General features: G+C 36.9%; 1 protein-coding gene across 1 annotated transcript; it reads left to right on the top strand.

Moving 5' to 3' along the window:
* The first annotated feature begins 6 nt into the window (after positions 1 to 6).
* On the top strand, positions 7 to 19081 carry RRH (retinal pigment epithelium-derived rhodopsin homolog). The gene is made up of 7 exons (XM_045880595.3): positions 7 to 2686; positions 8139 to 8329; positions 10212 to 10311; positions 11087 to 11240; positions 12130 to 12298; positions 16439 to 16617; positions 18031 to 19081. Exons 1-7 carry the CDS (start codon positions 2581 to 2583, stop codon positions 18143 to 18145), a joined length of 1014 nt encoding a protein of 337 aa, XP_045736551.1. The 5' UTR covers positions 7 to 2580; the 3' UTR covers positions 18146 to 19081.
* The last annotated feature ends 669 nt before the right edge of the window (positions 19082 to 19750 follow it).

The following is a 19750-nucleotide window of genomic DNA, read 5'->3' on the forward strand; positions in this document are numbered from 1 at the left end:
GTACTTTAACGTTATTTATAAATTAACACCCCCTTTCAAAATCTTTGCCTTTTGTATATGAAAACATCAGCACCTTTTATTTCATTTCACTTGTGTACATTAAGAGTTACTAAAGCAGTTTTTTTAATTTCAATTAATAATTGATTAGCAAATTTTAGTGTTGATTATGAACCTATTAAAGTTGGAACAGCTCTGTTCATGTGAGAATTGAAGTTCAAGTAATTTCTGGAGAAATGTTCAATTCTCATTCAACAATCTTAGATGGGATCTTGAAAGTTTTACTGAATGTTTTTATTTTACTTTTTTAAAAGAAACTCTAAAGGTTTAAGATGTTATTTGTCATAAGAAAAGATGTTATTCATTATAAATAAATATTTGTTCAGATTCCTGGGTAGGGACATTACAAATGAAATTGATTTTTGATCCCTACTGCTAGTGTAGTATCAAGAAGTAACTATGATAGCAAGTTAGAATACTGTGATAATGGGACCATTTCCCTGCCATTGATTCCCCCCCAACACATGTGTTCGTTCTCAGAAAGAATGATGTTTCCATCTTTCCTTATATTTTCTAGCATGCTGTACCTAATATTAATACTTGGTTAACTCTGGACTGCTTGTTTGAGTAGCATATAGTATTGTCTATGTCAGTAATTTGGTTTTTACTTACCTTTTTTGATTAATGGAATTGCAGCAGAATTAATAAATATGTAGGCCATAAATATATCTGATGAACAAATACGCTGAAAATTACTTTTTCAGAAAATTACTTTTGGAATCTGATGAGATTCACTTTCCTAATATAGATACTCTTTGGAGTATTAACTTTATAAAGTTTTGAGTACTGGTAGCTATAAGATCTGGGACAGATCAACCTGGCTCAACTTCATTTTATTTTTTAATTCTTTTATTTTTATTTTTTTTTTAAAGATTTTATTTATTTGACAGAGACAGAGATAGCGAGAGCAGGAACACAAGCAGCGGGAGTGGGAGAGGTAGAGCAGGCTTCCTGCCGAGGAGGGAGCCCAATGTGGGGCTCGATCCCAGGATCCTGGGATCATGACCTGAGCCGAAGGCAGACGCTTAACTAAGACTGAGCCACCCAGGCGCCCCTATTTTTTAATTCTTTTAAAAAAATATTTTATTTATTTGAGAGAGAGAGCACAAGAGAACACGAGTGGTGGTGGCGGGCAGAGGGAGAGGGAGAAGTAGACTCCCCATTGAGCAGGGAGCCTGAAGACCCAGATCTCTAACCCAGGACCCTGGGACCATGACCTGAACTGAAGGCAGACACTTACCCAACTGAGCCACCCAGGCGCCCCTCAACTTCATTTTATACATAGCTGGAAGAATTGAGGCAAAGGATTATCTTGGGTCTTTCCTGCTGTGCCATTTTAGGAGTTATAAAATTAAGTGGGTAAATATAGCCCCCTAGTGGTTCTGTTCCATGTTTACACTGTTAGCTGGTGCATCTAGCATTTCTCTGAAGTTACTGATTTTGAAAAATTAACTTGAAAAGAATCAGATTTTAGTAATAATACATGACAAAGAAAATGGGGGGGAGAAGTGGTAGGGATATCATATTCTAACAATTTTCATGCTAGATTATAACCCATTTGTATAACTACTTTTTGGGTTATTACAAGGTGGTCCAGAATATTAGAATTGCTCTGTACCTTACAAGATGAATGACTGAATCCAGATTCTTTGCTGAGATATGCTCTGATTGTTATTATCTGATAATTACTTGTGCATATCAAAGCATAGGGTAAATTAAGTAAGGTGGGCTGTGAAGTAGATCATATATATCCATGCCATGAAATAAAAGCTATTAATAAGTTAGACTTAGGTTTATTGGCCTGGAATTTATGATATGACTTTAGGAGAAAACAAGGTAACAGAATGATTTTATATATGCATATCTCCCCATTTTTGCTTAAAAGAAAAAAGAAAGTGGGAGAAACCTCAAATCCTAGTATGAATATATGTTTGTATAAGCAAAGAAAAACAGAGAAGATACACACCAAAAAATATTACTACCTTTAAGGAAGTGAGACTTGGAAGGATGGAAGGAGATTACTTCTCTGTTTATGTCTGATTATTCAAATTGTTATGGAAAAAGAAACAAATGGAAAAACTTGAAAGGCTCAGCAGAAAGCAGGGACCTTAATCTGAAAAGTTTTAGGAGACCAAGTCTTGTTCTTAATTTCAGAACTGATTTCCAGCAGCAGTCAGTTAAGTCAGCTCCTGCTGATTTTGAGTTTGCTTATTGTTTGAATGGGAGGTGTGTACTTGATAATCTCCTTAGATACAAGACTGATGACCCAATTGTTTAAAATGTGTGGTGCTTGGTATTTCTCTTTATTTTGCTAATAAGCTTTTTCCTTGTTCTGGGAATTAAAATCCTTTCCTCTCCAGCCCAATTAAGTTTGTTAAGGGAGGGCCTCTATGAAAATGCCCTTCTTTGAGGTCTGTAAGTGGAAATGATTGGTTCTGAAAATTCTTTCTTCATTGGTTCTTAAAATATTTCATAATTATTGAAGGCTCATTATGAAGGCTGTCTCAATTTCTTTCCTCCAAAATGCTAAGGAATAATTTAGACAACAGTACAGACTCTAAAAATGAAGATGGCTCTGTCTTTTCACAGACTGAACACAATGTTGTTGCAGCTTACTTGATCACAGCAGGTATGGATGTTTACTCCATTAACCATTATTTTGTTTCCGAATGGGTGAAGAAAAGCAGAGGTTTTCAGCATAAGGTTGTAGAAAAAGCATGGATTCAGAGATGTTTCAAGTTCCATGTTGTTGGCCAACAAGTCACTTATCCTTTCTGAGTTGGGGTGCGCATGTAACAAATAGGAATAATAATACTTGCCCTATTTCTTGGCTGTATAGTAAGAGAATGTAGGTGAAAGGATAATGAAGGCATTGTTAATGGTGGTTAATGCCACAAGTTATTTTGAATCTTGATAAACAATGTAACAGTAGTGAAGTGGGGCTAAGAAAAGTTTTATATAAAATGAATAATTCTTTTATAATCATCCATATATTTGGTTATTACATTGTCAAGTTTTTATTGGGGAAGAGCGTGTACCATGGCAAAAATGTATTTTTATGTCCTTTACTGCTCTCATACATACTGTTCATAGTCTTATCTTTGGTGGTGGAATCTAGTTAAGATGGAAAGGCCTTAAAAAGAAAATTAAAGTTGTAAAAAGAGCAGACTATTGTCACTGAGGACAGAATTTGAAAATTCAGCTCATTCCCAGAATATGCTGTATTGGAAAACTCTTGAGCTTTGGATTTCATCTTTTAGTATCTTATCTTTGCAACAGTAAGCAAGTTCCTTCAGCTTTTTGTTCTTCCATTTTCTTATCTGAAAACAGGATAAGAATAAGATAACTGTCATGATTGTTGAGAAGAGTAATATTAAATGACCTAAATGACACATACAGTAGGTATTGGACACATATACTTGTTTCTTTCTCCCCATGTGTACACACTCATTGATGTATACTGGATTAAGATAAAGGCATGTTTATTGGAAAAAAGGGATGGGGGAAATAAAATAGAAGTTGTCTAATTATCTTTTTAATGTATAGGTTGAATTGTATAAATTTTATATTGAGTCACTTCATTTCCAATTTTATACTCATTAATGAGTTTTAGAAGTAACTTAGTTATATTGGTTTATTGTAATTTTTTGGATTGACTTATGAAATTCTCAAATATATTCAAAAGTGGAGGGGAAAGTATCACAAATCCTACTATACCCGGTATAGTCTTTATAGTTGCTTAGTTTCCCTATAATTCATAATTACTTCTGTGCTAGAAATTGTGATTCTTCAGTTAATTTTTGTAAATTCAACTTGTTCACTTGACTACCTCTGTATGATAAGTACTAGACAAGTTCTATTTTCTTTTTGATTTTTGTTGTTGCAACAGTATGAAAAAACAATATGCTAATTAAAGAGAAAGTCTTATTACAACTACACAGAAATACTTTGTATACAAACTTTTAGTTTAGTTAGTTTTTTGTAGATGACCAAGTAAAGCTGTCTTGTTTGATCTGTTTACAACAGTAGCACGCAAAGAAAATTTCTTCTTAAGGAATTGTTCTCTCTGGTTCTTATGCCTGTAGCAGAAACAATAATTGGAATTTTACTACTACTACTATGACGATGATCATCACTACCACCACCACTACCACTGCTACTGTTATTTGAATATTTGCACTGTTCTAAATACTTACACATACAGAATAATTCATCCTCACACAAAGTCAGTAAGTGAATTAGTTTTATCTTCCCTGTTTATATAGACGAAGAGTTTAAGTAACTTACCTAACACACACATCTACTAAGTAGCTATGCTGAACTGAAGGCATTTTGATTCTAGAGCCCTCATTTAACCTCAATGGTCAGTTTTATTAAGGAATACCTTGGGCATGTGTTATTTATGGTTTTGGTAGATAAACTGAAGGGAGCATATCTAACCTCTTTATGCTTCTGTTGAAAGATTTATTGTTCTTTAGGTCCCCTAGTTTTCCCCTTTTAACAAAACCCACTTATATTTCCAAATCAAAACCAAAGCTATGAGAAGAAGAATTTAGTTAAAGCATTTGTTTCATTTGTTACTTTTATCAAGAGTTTATTAGATTTTTTGTTTAAATTTTAATTTTCAATTTAATATTTCTTTTAGATTTTAGCTCTTACAAACTTTCACCAGCTTGAGCACTCTCCCTTTCTCCAGGTAAGGCTGGGAGGCAACAGGACATGGTAAATTGAGGATCTGAAATCATTCATTATGGATGAATTGTAAATTGAAGGGTAAGAGATACTAGGCTGCAGAGGAGGCTATGTACCAAGTAATGAAGAATCACCTAAGTCATAAAGGCGATGAGGAGTCACTGAAGGACATGATTCCATTTGCATTTTAGAAATATGCTATCGGGGGCGCCTGGGTGGCTCAGTCGGTTGGGTGACTGCCTTCGGCTCGGGTCATGATCTCAGGGTCCTGGGATTGAGCCCCGCATCGGGTTCCCTGCTCAGCAGGAAGCCTGCTTCTCCCTCTCCCACTCCCCCTGCTTGTGTTCCCTCTCTGTCAAATAAATAAAATCTTTAAAAAAAAAAAAAGAGAGAAATATGCTATCGTAGTAGCTAAGAGACCACATAGGAGGCCCCTGTGTGATTAGGAAGGATCCTGAGGAGGGAGAAGTGGCAATCGAGATAGAAGTAGATACATTCAAGAGCCAGAAGTTAGAATTGATGGTTGGATGTGGCAATTGAGGGAGAAGGGAAAGGAGTGTCAAAGATGACAAGTTTTCTGTTTGGGGGCTCTTGTGGTTAGATGGTGAAGCTATTCACCAAGATAGGAATACATGTGGGGAAGAACAGGTTTGAAGAAGGAACTCACACTGAATCTCTTGGTTCAATGTGAGAGATATCCAGTAAAAAGCTGGACACGTGGGTTTGAATTTTATGAGATCAATCTGGAAAGAAGCAGCACATAGCCTCAGATATGTATGAAATCACAGATTATGTGGTCAATGGGAAAAGAAGGGGGTTCTAAGAAGCTTGGATGAGGCACATCTTTAATAAGGTAGAGATGGAGAAAGGCAGGCCAGGGTGTAGATTAAGTAGGATCTGCCAAGAGATTGTAAGAAAGCCACAGAAGTCAAGAGGAAATTAATTTAGACCTAACTATTAAATGATCTATTGTCTACTCATTAGAAAATACCTGCAGTTAGGAAAACAGAACAGAGAGCTTGAGATAGCTGCTGAACGAATAGAGAAAAAGGCCAAATTGTTTACCTCATACCCTCCATTATATCCAAGACCTCCCCCGAAGTACAGTTACTTTATTCTGGTTGTGTACTTGGTAGGCAACAACTTACTGTACTATGTTTTATCTGACTTTCAAAATCGTCAATTAGTAGTTAGCTTAGGAAGATTCTTCAATTCATTAAGCTTTTTGGAGTATTTCTTGTATGTATGCTACAATACTTGATGCTAAAATTAGAGCCAAAGAGGGGCACCTGGCTAGCTCAGTTGGTAGAGCATATGACTCTTGATCTCGGGTTTGTGAGTTCTAGCCCCATGTTGGATGTAGAGATTACTTAAAAACAAAATCTTAAGAAAAAATAAAAAGTTAAAAATAGAGCCAAAGAATCACCAAATTTGCTATCATTGTGCCTTACTTATGTCTTGCAGGAATAATAGAAATTAATACGAGTTTTAGTTGTGCTCTGTTTATTAAACAAATCTGCTATATGCCACATACTTATAGAACACAGAAGTCATTAGGAACCTGAAATCTAGATGAGAAGACTAGGAATATCTAAAAGTTAAATATAGCATCACATAAGATGAATAATGTGTAATATAAGCAAGTGCTTTGGGAATTTAGAGAAGGGAGAATTACTGTGGGTAGGGGAAGGCTCTAGAGCAGAGCTGGGCTTGAATAGAACTTTGAAGGATGGTTAGCATTTGTATAGGTACTGGAAAAAAATAGGGTGTTCCAAGTGGGAGAGGCTTTACAACAAGCCTCATGTGTTTGATAAATAATTAGAATGGATGGCTTGTTTGGCAAGTGTGGAAATTTGCTTAGAGAGGTGAAAACAGATTGAGGCAAAACCTGGATATCAGGTTGGGATGTGTGGGCTTTTATCCCACAGCCAATGGAGAGTATTGGAGCTCTGAGAAGAAACATGGCTAATTCTATGTTGTAGCCAGCTTATTCTGCCAACAGCACAGAGGGGAAAGAATAGGATCTGGAGGATTAGTGTCACAGGATGCTAAAAGGAAGTTTTACTGAGGTGCCAAGATATAATGGAAGTTCTTCCTCAGCTGATACTTTTGTGTGTTGGTGCTTGGAAACCTTCCCTCTACAATTGTTGGGGGCTGCTCACACCCCCACTGTTAGGACCTAATATGACCCACATCTGGCTTATAGGAAATGTATGCATCCTTTGCAGGATGTAGAGGTTGTTAATTGGGCTAACATGAGTGTCTGGTTCATTCAACAATACCACTCATTGTATATTAATACACTGCCATTCTGATTATGAAGTTCAGTCATCTATCTACCTGAATTCAGTCCATTCCAGGGCATTGACAACAGTGAGTTTCTGGAACCCCAAGGCTAACAGATCCCAGACTGTGGAACCTTGACTAGGGAGGTATCACCTGTGAGGCCTCTCAATGTACGTAAAAGCCAGCCCAATTCCCTTTCTGAAAAGTCAAACCTTGCAGTGTGCTTTCTGCAGGGGAGTGTTCATGTGTGCACGTTGGACGAGGTACTCAGATTTGGACATGGTGAGTTTCCAGAAATACTGGAACAGTCATGATCTTACACATGGTAGATCCCTAGTAAATGTTTAATGGCAATGAGCTGAATGCAAAGGGATATGGAACTGGAGCATGGGTCAGGGCTGGAAAGTGACAGAAGAGCTGTTAAGGTAGAATGACAGTTGAGGCTTGAGAAAGCAAACTATAGAGAAAGAAAAGCCTCAGGCCTCAGGAAGGAGGGGGAGGAAGACTGCCAAAAGAGATGGTATGGTCATACATATATCTTAAAAATCAGCAGAGGTGGTCTCATGGAAGACGGGAGGAATTTCAAGGGCAGTATGATTAACAGGGAGGACATTAAAACCAGCCTGCAGTGCTCTGTATGCAATTGGTAGATTCTTTGTTTAAATTTTCTTATTTCTATTTCACAGAAGGGCTGGGAAGGTATTACAACCAGTTTTAAGAACAGTTGGAGCTCCTAACATAAATGAACTAAAATGGATTTGCTGTTTTTGAAGGGGCTTAAATCTTTAATCTGGATACTACTTTTATTTTTATTTTATTTTATTTATTTATTTTTTAAAGATTTTATTTATTTATTTGAGAGAGAATGAGAGAGAGCAAGCACATGAGAGGGGAGGGGGTCAGAGGGAGAAGCAGACTCCCTGCCGAGCAGGGAGCCCGATGCGGGACTCGATCCAGGGACTCCAGGATCATGACCTGAGCCGAAGGCAGTCGCTTAACCAACTGAGCCACCCAGGCGCCCTGGATACTACTTTTAAACATTCAAATTAAACAAAGTGGTTTTGTGTGTGTGTGTGTGTGTTTTCTTTTGTCTGTGTTCTCAGGTATAATAAGTATTTTCAGCAACCTAATAGTTCTGGGCATCTTCATTAAGTACAAGGAACTTCGGACACCCACAAATGCAATTATCATTAACCTGGCTGTTACTGATATAGGGGTCAGTAGCATTGGATATCCCATGTCTGCAGCTTCAGATCTGTATGGAAGCTGGAAATTTGGATACGCAGGATGCCAGGTATTGGAGATCTTTGGAATGAAAGCAAAATAAAATATTAAAGAGATGTAAATTTAAATGTCTAAAAAAAGAAATCCCAAGGTATTCAAATAAGATCATGTAGGATAATAGGTAAAGTGCTGAAAATAGTTTCAGAAGTGACTGCGAAATGTATTACTTAATAAAAGAGAAATGACATTGGTAGTATTCATTATATTTTCAAAATTCCCCTAATCCAAAGGAAAAAACCAAAAAATTAGCATTCAACTAGAGAAGAAAGAAGTAAAAATTTGCATATTCAAAACTTGCATATTGCAAATTCAAAAAGAAATATCCTGTTTTCATTGGAAATAATAAACTTTAATGATAATATCATAATATCTAAGTAATGTAGTTAAACTACCAGATTTTTTCCCCCTATGGACAGTCCTCCAATGGACTTGCAATTAAGTATATCCATTATTATTTTTACTGACAAGGAAATATATTAATATTAATTCATATTAGGATAGTAGGCAGATACGACTTTTGGCTTGAGGTTTTAAAACAGTTTACTATTTTAAGCTATAAAATTATAGAGAATAAAATGAGTAATAGAATAATGAATACTCATGTATGTCTCACCTGGTTTTGTCAAATCTTAATGTTTTTCAGTATGTGCCTCAGGTTGTTTTGCTTTTTAAAGATAAAAAAACTTGAGGGGCACCTGCGTGGGTCAGTCAGTTAAGGGACCTACTCTTGGTTTCCGCTCAGGTCATGATCTCAGGGTCGTGAGATTGAGCCCTGTGTTGGCTCCGTGTGCTCAGTGAGGAGTTAGCTTGAAAGTCCTCCCCCTCCTGCTCGCTTGTGCATGTGCTGTCTCAAATAAATAAATAAAATCTTAAAAAAGAATTAAGATCTAAAACTTGAAAAATACTGTTGAAGGCCATTGTATACTATCCCAATCTTACTCCCTTCTCTACCATGAATGTTTTTCTATCTTAATACATATTTACCTGCACATAAACTGTATATTTTAAACTCTGTATAAATAACATATTGTTTACATGATGCAATCTTATTATATGATACTATGAAGTTTATCCATGTTGATGGATGTAGCTATAAGTCACTCATTTTAACTGCTACATGATACTCCATTTTGTGAACATACCCCAATGTATTTATTTTTCTGTTATTAAGCATTTATTCCCATTTTTTTTCGGTCACAAAAAAAGGCTTCAATAAGCATTCGTATGTCTCCTACAATATGTAAGAGTTTCTTTAAACATATTGCCTAGGAGAAGGATGGTTGGGTTGTAGAGAATATTCATCTTCAATTCCATCAGATGTGGCCAAATTGCTTTCCAAAATGGGTATGCCAATTATGAAAACATCTATTATTCCACATTCTCTCCAATGCTTGGGATTATCAGACTTTTAATTTTTTTTTATCATTTTGATGGGTGTAAAATGGTATCTTAATGATTTACACTTCTTTGAATACGTATTGTGGTTTACATCTTATAAACATTCAGGTTTCCTCCTGTGTGAATAGCCCATTTTCCTGTTTGTCTTTTTCTCTTGTTGAATTCTCTAGCTTGTGAACACTAGTATTTTGTTTGTTATATGCACTGCACCTAATTTATGGTTTGTTTTGCACTCTGTTTATAGAGTATGTTGTATAGAAGTTTTACTTTAAGTCTTAAAACTTTTAAAGGGTTTATTTTAAAGACCTAAAACACTTTCCACACATGCCTTTAATAAGCCAGTTACAACATGACAATGGAAAATGTATTCTAAAATTATTAAAACAAAAAACATTCAATGTCCTTAAGATGTATTCTAGCCATGGAATAAAAATTTTAAGTGTCTCTTGGGAGGGTGTGTAGAATGGTGTTTTCTTTCCAATTTTGATTTTTAGATTTATGCCGGACTGAATATCTTTTTTGGAATGGCAAGTATTGGATTACTCACTGTTGTGGCCATGGATCGATACCTGACCATCTGTAGTCCGGACATAGGTATAGCACTTCTCTCAGCTTTCTCAATGAATCTGTTTCTTGCCTAAGTACCACTCAACACACATGCACTTTAAAATATAAATGTAATGATTGGGGCGCCCGGGTGGCTCAGTCGGGTAAGCATCTGCCTTCGGCTCAGATCATGATCCCAGAGTCCTGGGATCAAGTCCCGCATCCGCCTCCCTGCTCAGCGGAGAGTCTGCATCTCCCTCTGCCCCTCCCCCTGCTCATGCTCTTTCTCTCTCTCTCTCTCTCAGAAATAAATAAATAAAATCTTTTTAAAAAAATAAAACATAAATGTAATGAGTTGCATTAAGACTGTATGGTCAGTCTCATTTCTCTGACAATCCTTGTCCAAAAGTTTCAGTGATTTCCTATGATTTTAGAATAAAATCCAAATTTCACAGCACAACCTCCAAGGCTCCATGTGGTCGGGCCCTTGGCTATCTTTCCAGCTTTGGCTGGGGCCCTCTCACTTTGGGGTACTGGCCTAGGCCTTTCCCACTTCGGGATCTTTGTAAATGCTGTTTCTGTAGGCCTGGAGAGTGCTTCTCCCTGCTTGTCCTCTAGTTGATCCTTTTTATCATTCAGGTACAGGCTTAAATGCCTTTTTTTTTTTCCTGAATATGAATTCATGTAGATAGGCTCTGAGTGAACTAAAGTGCTTTGTAAAGAACCTACTTGACAACAACTTTGAATAATCAGTTAAAACAAAGTGAAGAAATGAATTCCATCAATGGCAAATGATGCTAATATCTCATCTGTTTGTTAACAGGAAGAAGAATGACCAGCAACACTTATATCCGCATGATTCTGGGGGCCTGGCTCAATGGTCTCTTTTGGGCTTTGATGCCTATCATAGGGTGGGCTAGTTATGCCCCAGATCCTACTGGGGCTACTTGTACCATAAACTGGCGGAAAAATGATGCGTAAGAGACACATTTTCACTTTACAGTAATCAAATGCTTCTAATGTAGACATTCTCTCATCATTTCAAATTTAAGCTCAGATCAGATGTTTTGCACACAGTGTGGCCAAGTGCTTCCTGTGTAGTGATGATGTGATTCCAGCACTGCATTATGCTCGTTTGCAAGTGAAGACCATCAGGCTCCCTTGTTCCCTTACCCTCTTCCGTCTTCTCTCTCCTGAGCACCCATTCAGTGCTGGTATCTCAGGGGTAGAATCTGAAAGGGAAGACGGGGCATTAGTATCGCCAGATAACATGTGGCTGTCCCGAAAGCCGAAAGCTCCGGCTGACTCCCTCCTATCTTTTCAGGATGATCTGGTGATAAAGCTGAAATGACACAGCAAAGGCACAGTCACCGGAAGGACTTGCTTGCTCCTTAGTGGTGCTCTTCTGTAGTTACCAGGGAAAAGAGGGTAACTCAGTTTGTTAAAGAAAATGAAAGATGACTCAGAAAAACTGGTAGAAAATTTCTAACTCTCAAACTAAATCTAAATCTTAAACTTTTTGTAAAGGGTCAACAAGAAAATATCTTAGGCTTTACAGACAAGACTGTCTCTGTTATAATTGTTCAACCCTGCCTGTGAAAGCAGCCATAGACAGTATGTAAATGAATGTAGTTCCAAGGAAGTTCAATTTACAAAGACAGACGACAGACTGGGTGTGGCCCATAGGCCATAGGTTTGCCACCCTCTAGTCTAAATGAACTAGTTAAATATCCTTCCTAAGCTACGTCATAATATAGTGACTATTGAACAGTGCCAGGATTATTTTTAATTATTGTCCTGTTTCCTTTCCCCTATTCAGCACATTAAACAAATAGTGATATAATGATTCCCTTTTCTTATTTTCAGATCTTTTGTTTCTTTCACGATGACAGTTATTGCGGTAAATTTTATTGTGCCCTTGACAGTGATGTTTTACTGCTATTACCATGTCACTCGATCCATTAAATGTCATATCACTAGTAACTGCACTGAGTACCTCAACAGAGACTGGTCAGATCAGGTAGATGTAACCAAGGTAAGACATTAAAATCCTTAAAATGTCTTTGTAATGGAGTTTTTACACATATGTGGTCCATATTACCATCACCTCTCCCCAACACCTGATTTTTACTTTTTGGCTCTTTTTCTTGTGTTTGTCTCCATATTTCTAAATGATGTGTTTATCTGCTGTTTTGGATATTTTTGTTTGCTACTACTCTTGATTTCCTACTATGGATCATGAGAATTTATTTCTCTTACACCATCTGTCCTACTCCTCCACCCCAACCTTTCTCTTTCCTCATCTTGTCAGCATAATGTTAATATTTGGTTACATTATTGTACCTTATTGTAACTACTTAAATTTTGTTTATTGTAGATCTCTGTATGGTTCTGTGATTTGTATTTTTTGATACAATTTTTAATTTTGGGGTTAATCATTCATTTTCTTTTTTTCTCTTCCTCCTCTCAGTCCCCTCTTCTGCTCTTCCTCTATCCTCCCCACCCCCCATAGTTTTGTTTGCTCACTGTTCTGTGTATGGGTCACTAATTCATCTCTAAACTCCCGACCAGAAGCGCCAATCTCCTCTCTATTTTCAAATGCATCAGAGACTACTTGACTTTATCCTTTTCTTGGAACTGTCCTCCCGGCATTCTCACGCATCTTGCTCTACACTGGCCCTTCTCTAAGACCACTGCCGGCATCCTCAGATCTCCTTATCGACAGCTGGGAATGCCTGTGGCCTCTCTCGTGGGTTGGATCGCCTGTTTTCTGGCTTGCATATCTTCCCTTTTTTTTGGTTACTCGCTCTCATTTGGTGGAGCACATTCTCAAATAGATTTCTGAGGAGGTTATAGGGAGATAAATTTTTAAAGATTTTGTTGCCTGAAACTGTCTTAATTCTATGATCATATTTGACTGTTTGCCTTGCATGGAATTTTAAGTAGAACAATGATTTTCGAAGAATTTTGAAGGCATTGCTCTAGAGTCTCCTAGCTTCCGGTGTCGGTATTGTGAAAGCTGGCAGCATTATGGTGACTGACCCTTTGTAGTGTTCTATGTGTTCTCTCTGGAAGCTTGGAGGATCATCTCTGTTTCTCTAATTTCCTGGAATTTCATGCTGATGTGCCTTGAGGGGCCTCTTTATTCACCCATGTTCTGGGTACTTGGTGAGTGCTTTCAATATGAAGACTCAAGTCTTCCCCTTCTGGGAGATTTCTTGTATTATTTCTCTGGTGATTTCCTTCCTATGTTTTGTTTTGCTTTTTTTTCTGGAAGTTTTTTTTTTTTTTTTTTTTAGATATTGAATCTCCTGAATATATCTTCTAATTTTCTTAAATGTTCTCTCCTATATTGTCCCTGTCTTGGACTTTGTTTTTGTTTCTCCTTTCTGCAAGATTTCCTCAACCATGTCCCGGTCTGGGATTGGGTGAGAAAAGTGAGGTTCAAGCCTTGGGTGCAAGATTCAAACAGGCACCAAAAACTCAGCAATTCAAAAAAAAAGTAGTTGATGTAGTATTTTTTAAAAATCAAATTTAATGTCACATCAGAGAGAGAGAGACAAAGGATAAGAGACTCTTAACTCTAGGAAACAAACTGAGGGTTGCTGGAGGGGAGGGGGGTGGGGGGGTGGGGTAACTGGGTGATGGGTATTAAGGTGGGCACTTGATGGAATGAGAACTGGGTGTTATATGCAACTGATGAATCACTAAACTCTACCTCTGAAACTAATAATACACTATATGTTAATTGATTTTAAGTAAAAAAAAATAGTTAAAAAACCCATATTGAACAAAATATACAATTTTAAATAAAGACAGGATCTGACCCTGCACTTGCATGACTCACCTCATTACCCTAATCCTGGCTGACCACATCATTCAACCTTGCCACTGCATTTTTAAAATTCTGCCCTTTATTTTTTAAATAGGGTAAAGGATAAAAATGGTTTTTATAGATAAAAAGAGTTAATTTTACATCCTCTACTCCTTTCCAATAGCCTCCTCTTCTTGTTTTATGGATATATATCTTCTCTCATTTTTGTGATGGTATTATGTACATATTTACATTTTCCTTCTGTTCATCACATATTTTTTGTTTCCCCTGAATTTCTGCACCACTGTTTTTGGCCATCTTTTTAAAAAAATTATTGTTGAAGTATAGTTGGCATACAATGTTATATTAGTTTCAGGTGTACAACATAGTGATTCAGTGATTCTCCACATTACACAATATTCACCACAATAATTGTAGCTACTGTCTGTCATCATACAATGTTATTACAATATTATTGACTGTACTCCCTATGCTGTACTTTTCATCCCTATGACTTTATTTATTTTATAACTGGAAGTTTGTACCACTTAATCCCCTTCACCTACTTTGCCCATCCCCCTATGTTCCTCTCCTCTGGCAACCACCAGTTCTCTGTATTTATGAGTCTATTTCCGTTTTCTGTCTGTTCATTTGTTTTGTTTCTTAGATTCCATATATAAATGAAGGCATATGGTATTTTCTTTCTCTGACTTATTTCATTTAGCATAATACCTTCTAGGTCCATCCATGTTGCTACAAATGGCAAGATTTCATTTTTTATGGCTAAGTAATATTCCAGTGTGTGTGTGTGTGTGTGTGTGTGTGCCATTTTTGTCTCTGCCTGTCAGTTTGTTTCCTCAATGTCTGGTGGTCAATGACTGTCTTCTGCATATTTAAGAGTGATGCACTAAAAAGCTGATTGTAAGCTCTGGGCATCCTTGTTCACTGGGATGTTCCTTTGGGGGAATTTCTGATGCTCTGTATCTCCATGTATTTTCTTTTGGGCTGGTCAATTTTCAAGGAGAAGATTCTTTCATGTTCCTGAGTGGGAAGCACAAGTCTGTTTCCCATACTCTTATGGCTCAGAACAGGGAGGGGACAGCATGCAGCACCCCTCTTTCTAGTATAGTGCTCCAGCTCTCAGTAGCCCAGTGCCCCCTAGTTTCCTGTCTTTTACACTGAACCTCTGGATTCTTCTGGGGAGAGGAAGGGGAGTTGCCTGGCTGAGGGAGGGGGTTCAGAAATCTAATTGCTTCTTTCTGCAGGTTTCAGTGAGTTCTGCTATTTTAAGTTCCATGTGCAGCCCCACATTCAAAGCTAGCTTGTTACCTCCAATTCCAGGGACTTTATGTAGTTCTGTGGAATGGATTAGTCTGTATTTAGTTTTCCCTCACTGCTGGCTCTTTTAAAAAAGTTTTACTTATTTTTAAATTATTCTTGTGTCTGGTAAGTAATTTGCTGCTTGTCCAGTGGTTGTTCAGTTTTAATTTTTACAAAGCTATTGTCTAATCTGTATTCTCAATCCTTATGGGTTTTTATCTTTTTTTTTTTTTTTAAAGATTTTATTTATTTACTTGAGAGAGAGAGAGAAAGAGAATGAGCAGGGTGGAGGGGCAGAGGGAGAGGGAGTAGCAGACCCCCACCCCCTCTGAGCAGGGAGCCCGACGTCTTGGGGGCAATCCCAAGAGCCCCAGATCATGACCTGAGCCAAAGGCAGATGCTTAACCATCTGAGCCACCCAGGCACTCCTGGGTTTTTATCTTTTTAAACCTCTTTCCATCATTTTAGTGGACAATCAATAAGGAACAATGTAAAAGTTATAATTTTTTATTTAAACAAGATGCAAGGGGAACTTCTTTACAAAACTATCTACACTGTACATGTATATCAAGCTCAAATTGTCTGTATTAGAATACAATGAACTCAAAATAGGATTTTGTTTTTTTCCAGATTGAATTTAGAAAGTTATTTTTTTAGATGAGCATATGATGACAGTGCGGGGGGAAAGCACAATGCCAGCAGTCCATAGCACAATTACTGGAAGTGGGTTAGGAGTGGGTTTTCATCTGCCTCTCATCAAAGCCAGCTTTTGTATTCTTCCCTAGCACAGTAAAAGAAAGAGGTCATTCTTTACATTTGTTTACCGTTCTATCCATTTAACAAGCTCTTGTTATCATAGAGGACTTGAGGCACATAAGCAAAGTGCAACGAGGTTTGGAAAAGTTCAGTTTTTCCTCTATGTCATCAACAACATAAACTTACTCAGATTCCGATCTAGATAATTTTTCATGCTATTTTAAATATATTAGCTATTTCAATATTTTAGATACGGGGTTTGCCAAATAGTGATTTTTTTTACAGATGTCTGTGATAATGATACTTATGTTTCTGGTGGCATGGTCCCCTTATTCCATCGTGTGCTTATGGGCTTCTTTTGGTGACCCAAAGAAGATTCCTCCCTCAATGGCCATCATAGCTCCGCTATTTGCAAAATCTTCTACATTCTACAATCCCTGTATTTACGTGGTTGCTAACAGAAAGTAAGTAATGTTTAAAATGCTTTTAAATAAAAAACATGGATATAGAAAGGATGTTAAAAAGATTTTTGGGGAGGTAAGTGACAGAAACTCACTTCAAACTAGTGTAAAAATTATTTGGCTCATGCAACTGGAGAGGCATCTAGGCCTTTAAATGCCTAGAGCTCCAGCTCTGGGACAGCCTCTTCCCATATGGAGGGGAGATGATTACAGCAACCCAAGACCCAAGTTCTACCAGCTAAGCACCCCCAAATTCGAGTGTCATCTCAGATGGCTTTCTGGCAGAAAAGCTACTAGAAGGTGGTTGGTGGGCTCAGCTTAGTTCTCATGGCTACCCCAACACATGGAACTGATTTTCCAAAGAAAAGAGTGGTTCTATTATGAGAAAATGGACAAGGTGAGGAAGGCAATGTTGGGCTCCATAAGTGGGTGGTGTAATTGTATATTTACTAGAAAGAAGATATTCAGGGCGCCTGGGTGGCTCAGATGGTTAAGCGTCTGCCTTCGGCTCAGGTCATGATCCCAGGGTCCTGGGATCAAGTCCCACATCGGGCTCCCTGCTCAGTGGGGAGCCTGCTTCTCCCTCTGCCTCTCTCTCTCTCTGTCTCTTATGAATAAATAAAATCTTTAAAAAAAAAAGAAAGAAAGAAGAAATTCAAATGCAAGAGAAAAACTCAGTGCTAAAATAAAATGGTTTCAGGAGTGGGTAGTCATTCAGGACAATAAAGAATACTTCCTTCTCCCTTTGTTGGAACTCAGCAAAGATTTCTGTCTCCTCAGTGAAGCCTAGATTATTTTACTTCCTGTTACTGCTAAAAGATGGAATAACCAATTTATTGTCCTTAAATATTTGATCAAAAAAAAAATCTCAGTAGAGGCCAGGTAATTTGATCCTGAAATGCAAACGTTTGTATTTATGCACATGTTTGGGAGAGCAGCTTTAGCTACAGGTATACAAAGAAACATAAAAAATTTAAGACCAAACAGATCACATAAGAAGAATAAAGAACGTATTTTAAATTCAGATTCTATAGGTAGTTCTTTTGGAAAGGTTAGTCATTCTCAAGCTCCCTTTAATTTCAACTGGCCTTTGTTCAGAAGAACAAATGTGTGAAATGCATATCCTTAGTTCAAGTAAATTGTAACTGACATTTGAAGTGTCATCTTAAACAGACATAATTTTTGATTTTTATTAAATGTCTTCAATGTTTATAATCAATGGTGCAAAACTGGTCTTTAACTATAACTATACCTTCTGTATTTATGAATGTTCTTAACAGGGGATGTTAAAGTTGGAGGCAAAAGTTTATTTGGAGATGTCAGTTAGCAGTAGAGGTGTCTTAGACATATTCGAAAATGCTTTAAGAGTTCCAAGTCGTTATAGGATAATGCCAGATTTCCCCTTTCTTACTGCAGATTTCGGAAGGCAATGTTTGCCATGTTCAAATGTCAGACTCACCAAGCAATGCCCGTGACGAGTATTTTACCAATGGATGTATCTCAAAATCCACTGACTCCTGGAAGAAACTGAAATAAGAGAAAAAGTACACAGCATCAAAATATCTTATTTACTTTTTTCCCCAGTGGTTTAGTTTTATTTTAAATATGATCCTGTTTAGACCAGATGCAGACATAGATTATTGTTTTATTAGACCCTGAATTCCTCAAGTGTAGCTCCGGGTTCTTCTGTTTGTGGGATGGCTATTCTAATGATTGCTTATTTCCTTCATGTAAACTTAACTATTCATCTCCTTTGATGAATCTAGGCACATGAGATTAAGGCCCATTCTCTTTCTCCCAATCATGGCATTCATTACACTGCATCAATGACCTCGTAACTTGCCTGGACTCTCCATTAGACTAGAAGTAGCCACTATTTTAATGTTAAAATAAATTAATAATGATAATAATAGTCTTCAATAAGTAAATTACTGAAATGAGTTGTTCCTAGGCAGATGGAAAACATTTTTAGCATTTCACACTTTTAAAATTGTAATACAATTATTAACTTCTGCTATTTGACAAAAATATTAAACACTGTTGCTTCTAAATCACATTAGTTGATGCACATACTTTATATAGCAATATAATCTCTGTGCATATCTTATGTATTCTGCATTTTTAATTAACATTTTTCTGTATATGTATTTCCATGTATTTGCCACTAGAATTAATTTAATCAATTTTTTTGTATATTTGTTCTCTTTTTCCTGTTTTGTTTGTCTGAAATTCGTTTTATTCTGGCAAGAACGCAACATGTATCTATCCTCTTAACCAGCTTTTAAGTGTACAGTACAGTATTGGTAACTACGTGTACAGCAGATCTGTAGAACATATTGTCTTGCTTAACTGAAACTTTATGTCCATTGATAGCTGTATGCTTGTTCTTTGATGTATCCTTAGCAGATAGATGCATTTTGCCTGGCACATAGTAGGCACTCAATAAAAAAAAATTGTTGAATGTTGAATGCATTTGTAGACTCAATTATTTGTTGTTTTACATAACCATTGTTTAGATAGTGGACATTTAAAATCTGTGGTATTTTTTTTTAATTGAGCAAATTTTTCTGACTTTATTGTTTCTATATGCATCCTATCAATTTTAAATAACATTTCTCATAATATTCTTATTTTTATAGAATTGACTTTCTTTTGAAAAGATTTTTGGTTTAAATTGTTGATAGAACCACCCAATATAATAACAAGATTAAATTATATATGTGTGTGTGTGTGTTATTGGGCAGGGCCATTCAGGAGGTACCTGATGTGCCCAGATATGTGTGTGTGTGTGTGCGTGTGTCAATTGTCAATTATCCATGAGGATTTTCCATCTTATGTACATGGAGGTAGTTTTTAATGATTGAATTTAATTTTTATTTTCTGATAGAGCCTAATTTTGCTAAAAGACATGACAGTTGATTTTCAGATATGGCTTGATGCCTGTATTGAGAAACTAGTTGAGAATAAAATATATTCTTGAAGATAGATCATGGCCTTCATCACAAACTGCTGGGATAAGCCTTACACTGCTCTGAAGTGACCTGGGAGAGCCAGAGTCTTAGTCCTGCCACTTAGTGGTGGATTGAAGCATTTTGTCTAAAAAATCTAGGTACTAGATTTTTTTACTTTGTTTTTG

Source organism: Mirounga angustirostris, unplaced genomic scaffold (assembly GCF_029215605.1).
Source record: "Mirounga angustirostris isolate CCGP_5_RB_7025 unplaced genomic scaffold, mMirAng1.0.hap1 SCAF_2, whole genome shotgun sequence".
In the NCBI taxonomy this organism is placed as follows: domain Eukaryota; kingdom Metazoa; phylum Chordata; class Mammalia; order Carnivora; family Phocidae; genus Mirounga; species Mirounga angustirostris.

Coding starts and splice junctions, on each gene's coding strand:
- RRH (XM_045880595.3), top strand. CDS start 2,581: ATGCTAAGGAATAATTTAGACAACAGTACAGACTCTAAAAATGAAGAT. Junction 8,330..10,211: donor TTGGATACGCAGGATGCCAG/GTATTGGAGATC, acceptor TTTGATTTTTAG/ATTTATGCCGGACTGAATAT. Junction 11,241..12,129: donor AACTGGCGGAAAAATGATGC/GTAAGAGACACA, acceptor TCTTATTTTCAG/ATCTTTTGTTTCTTTCACGA.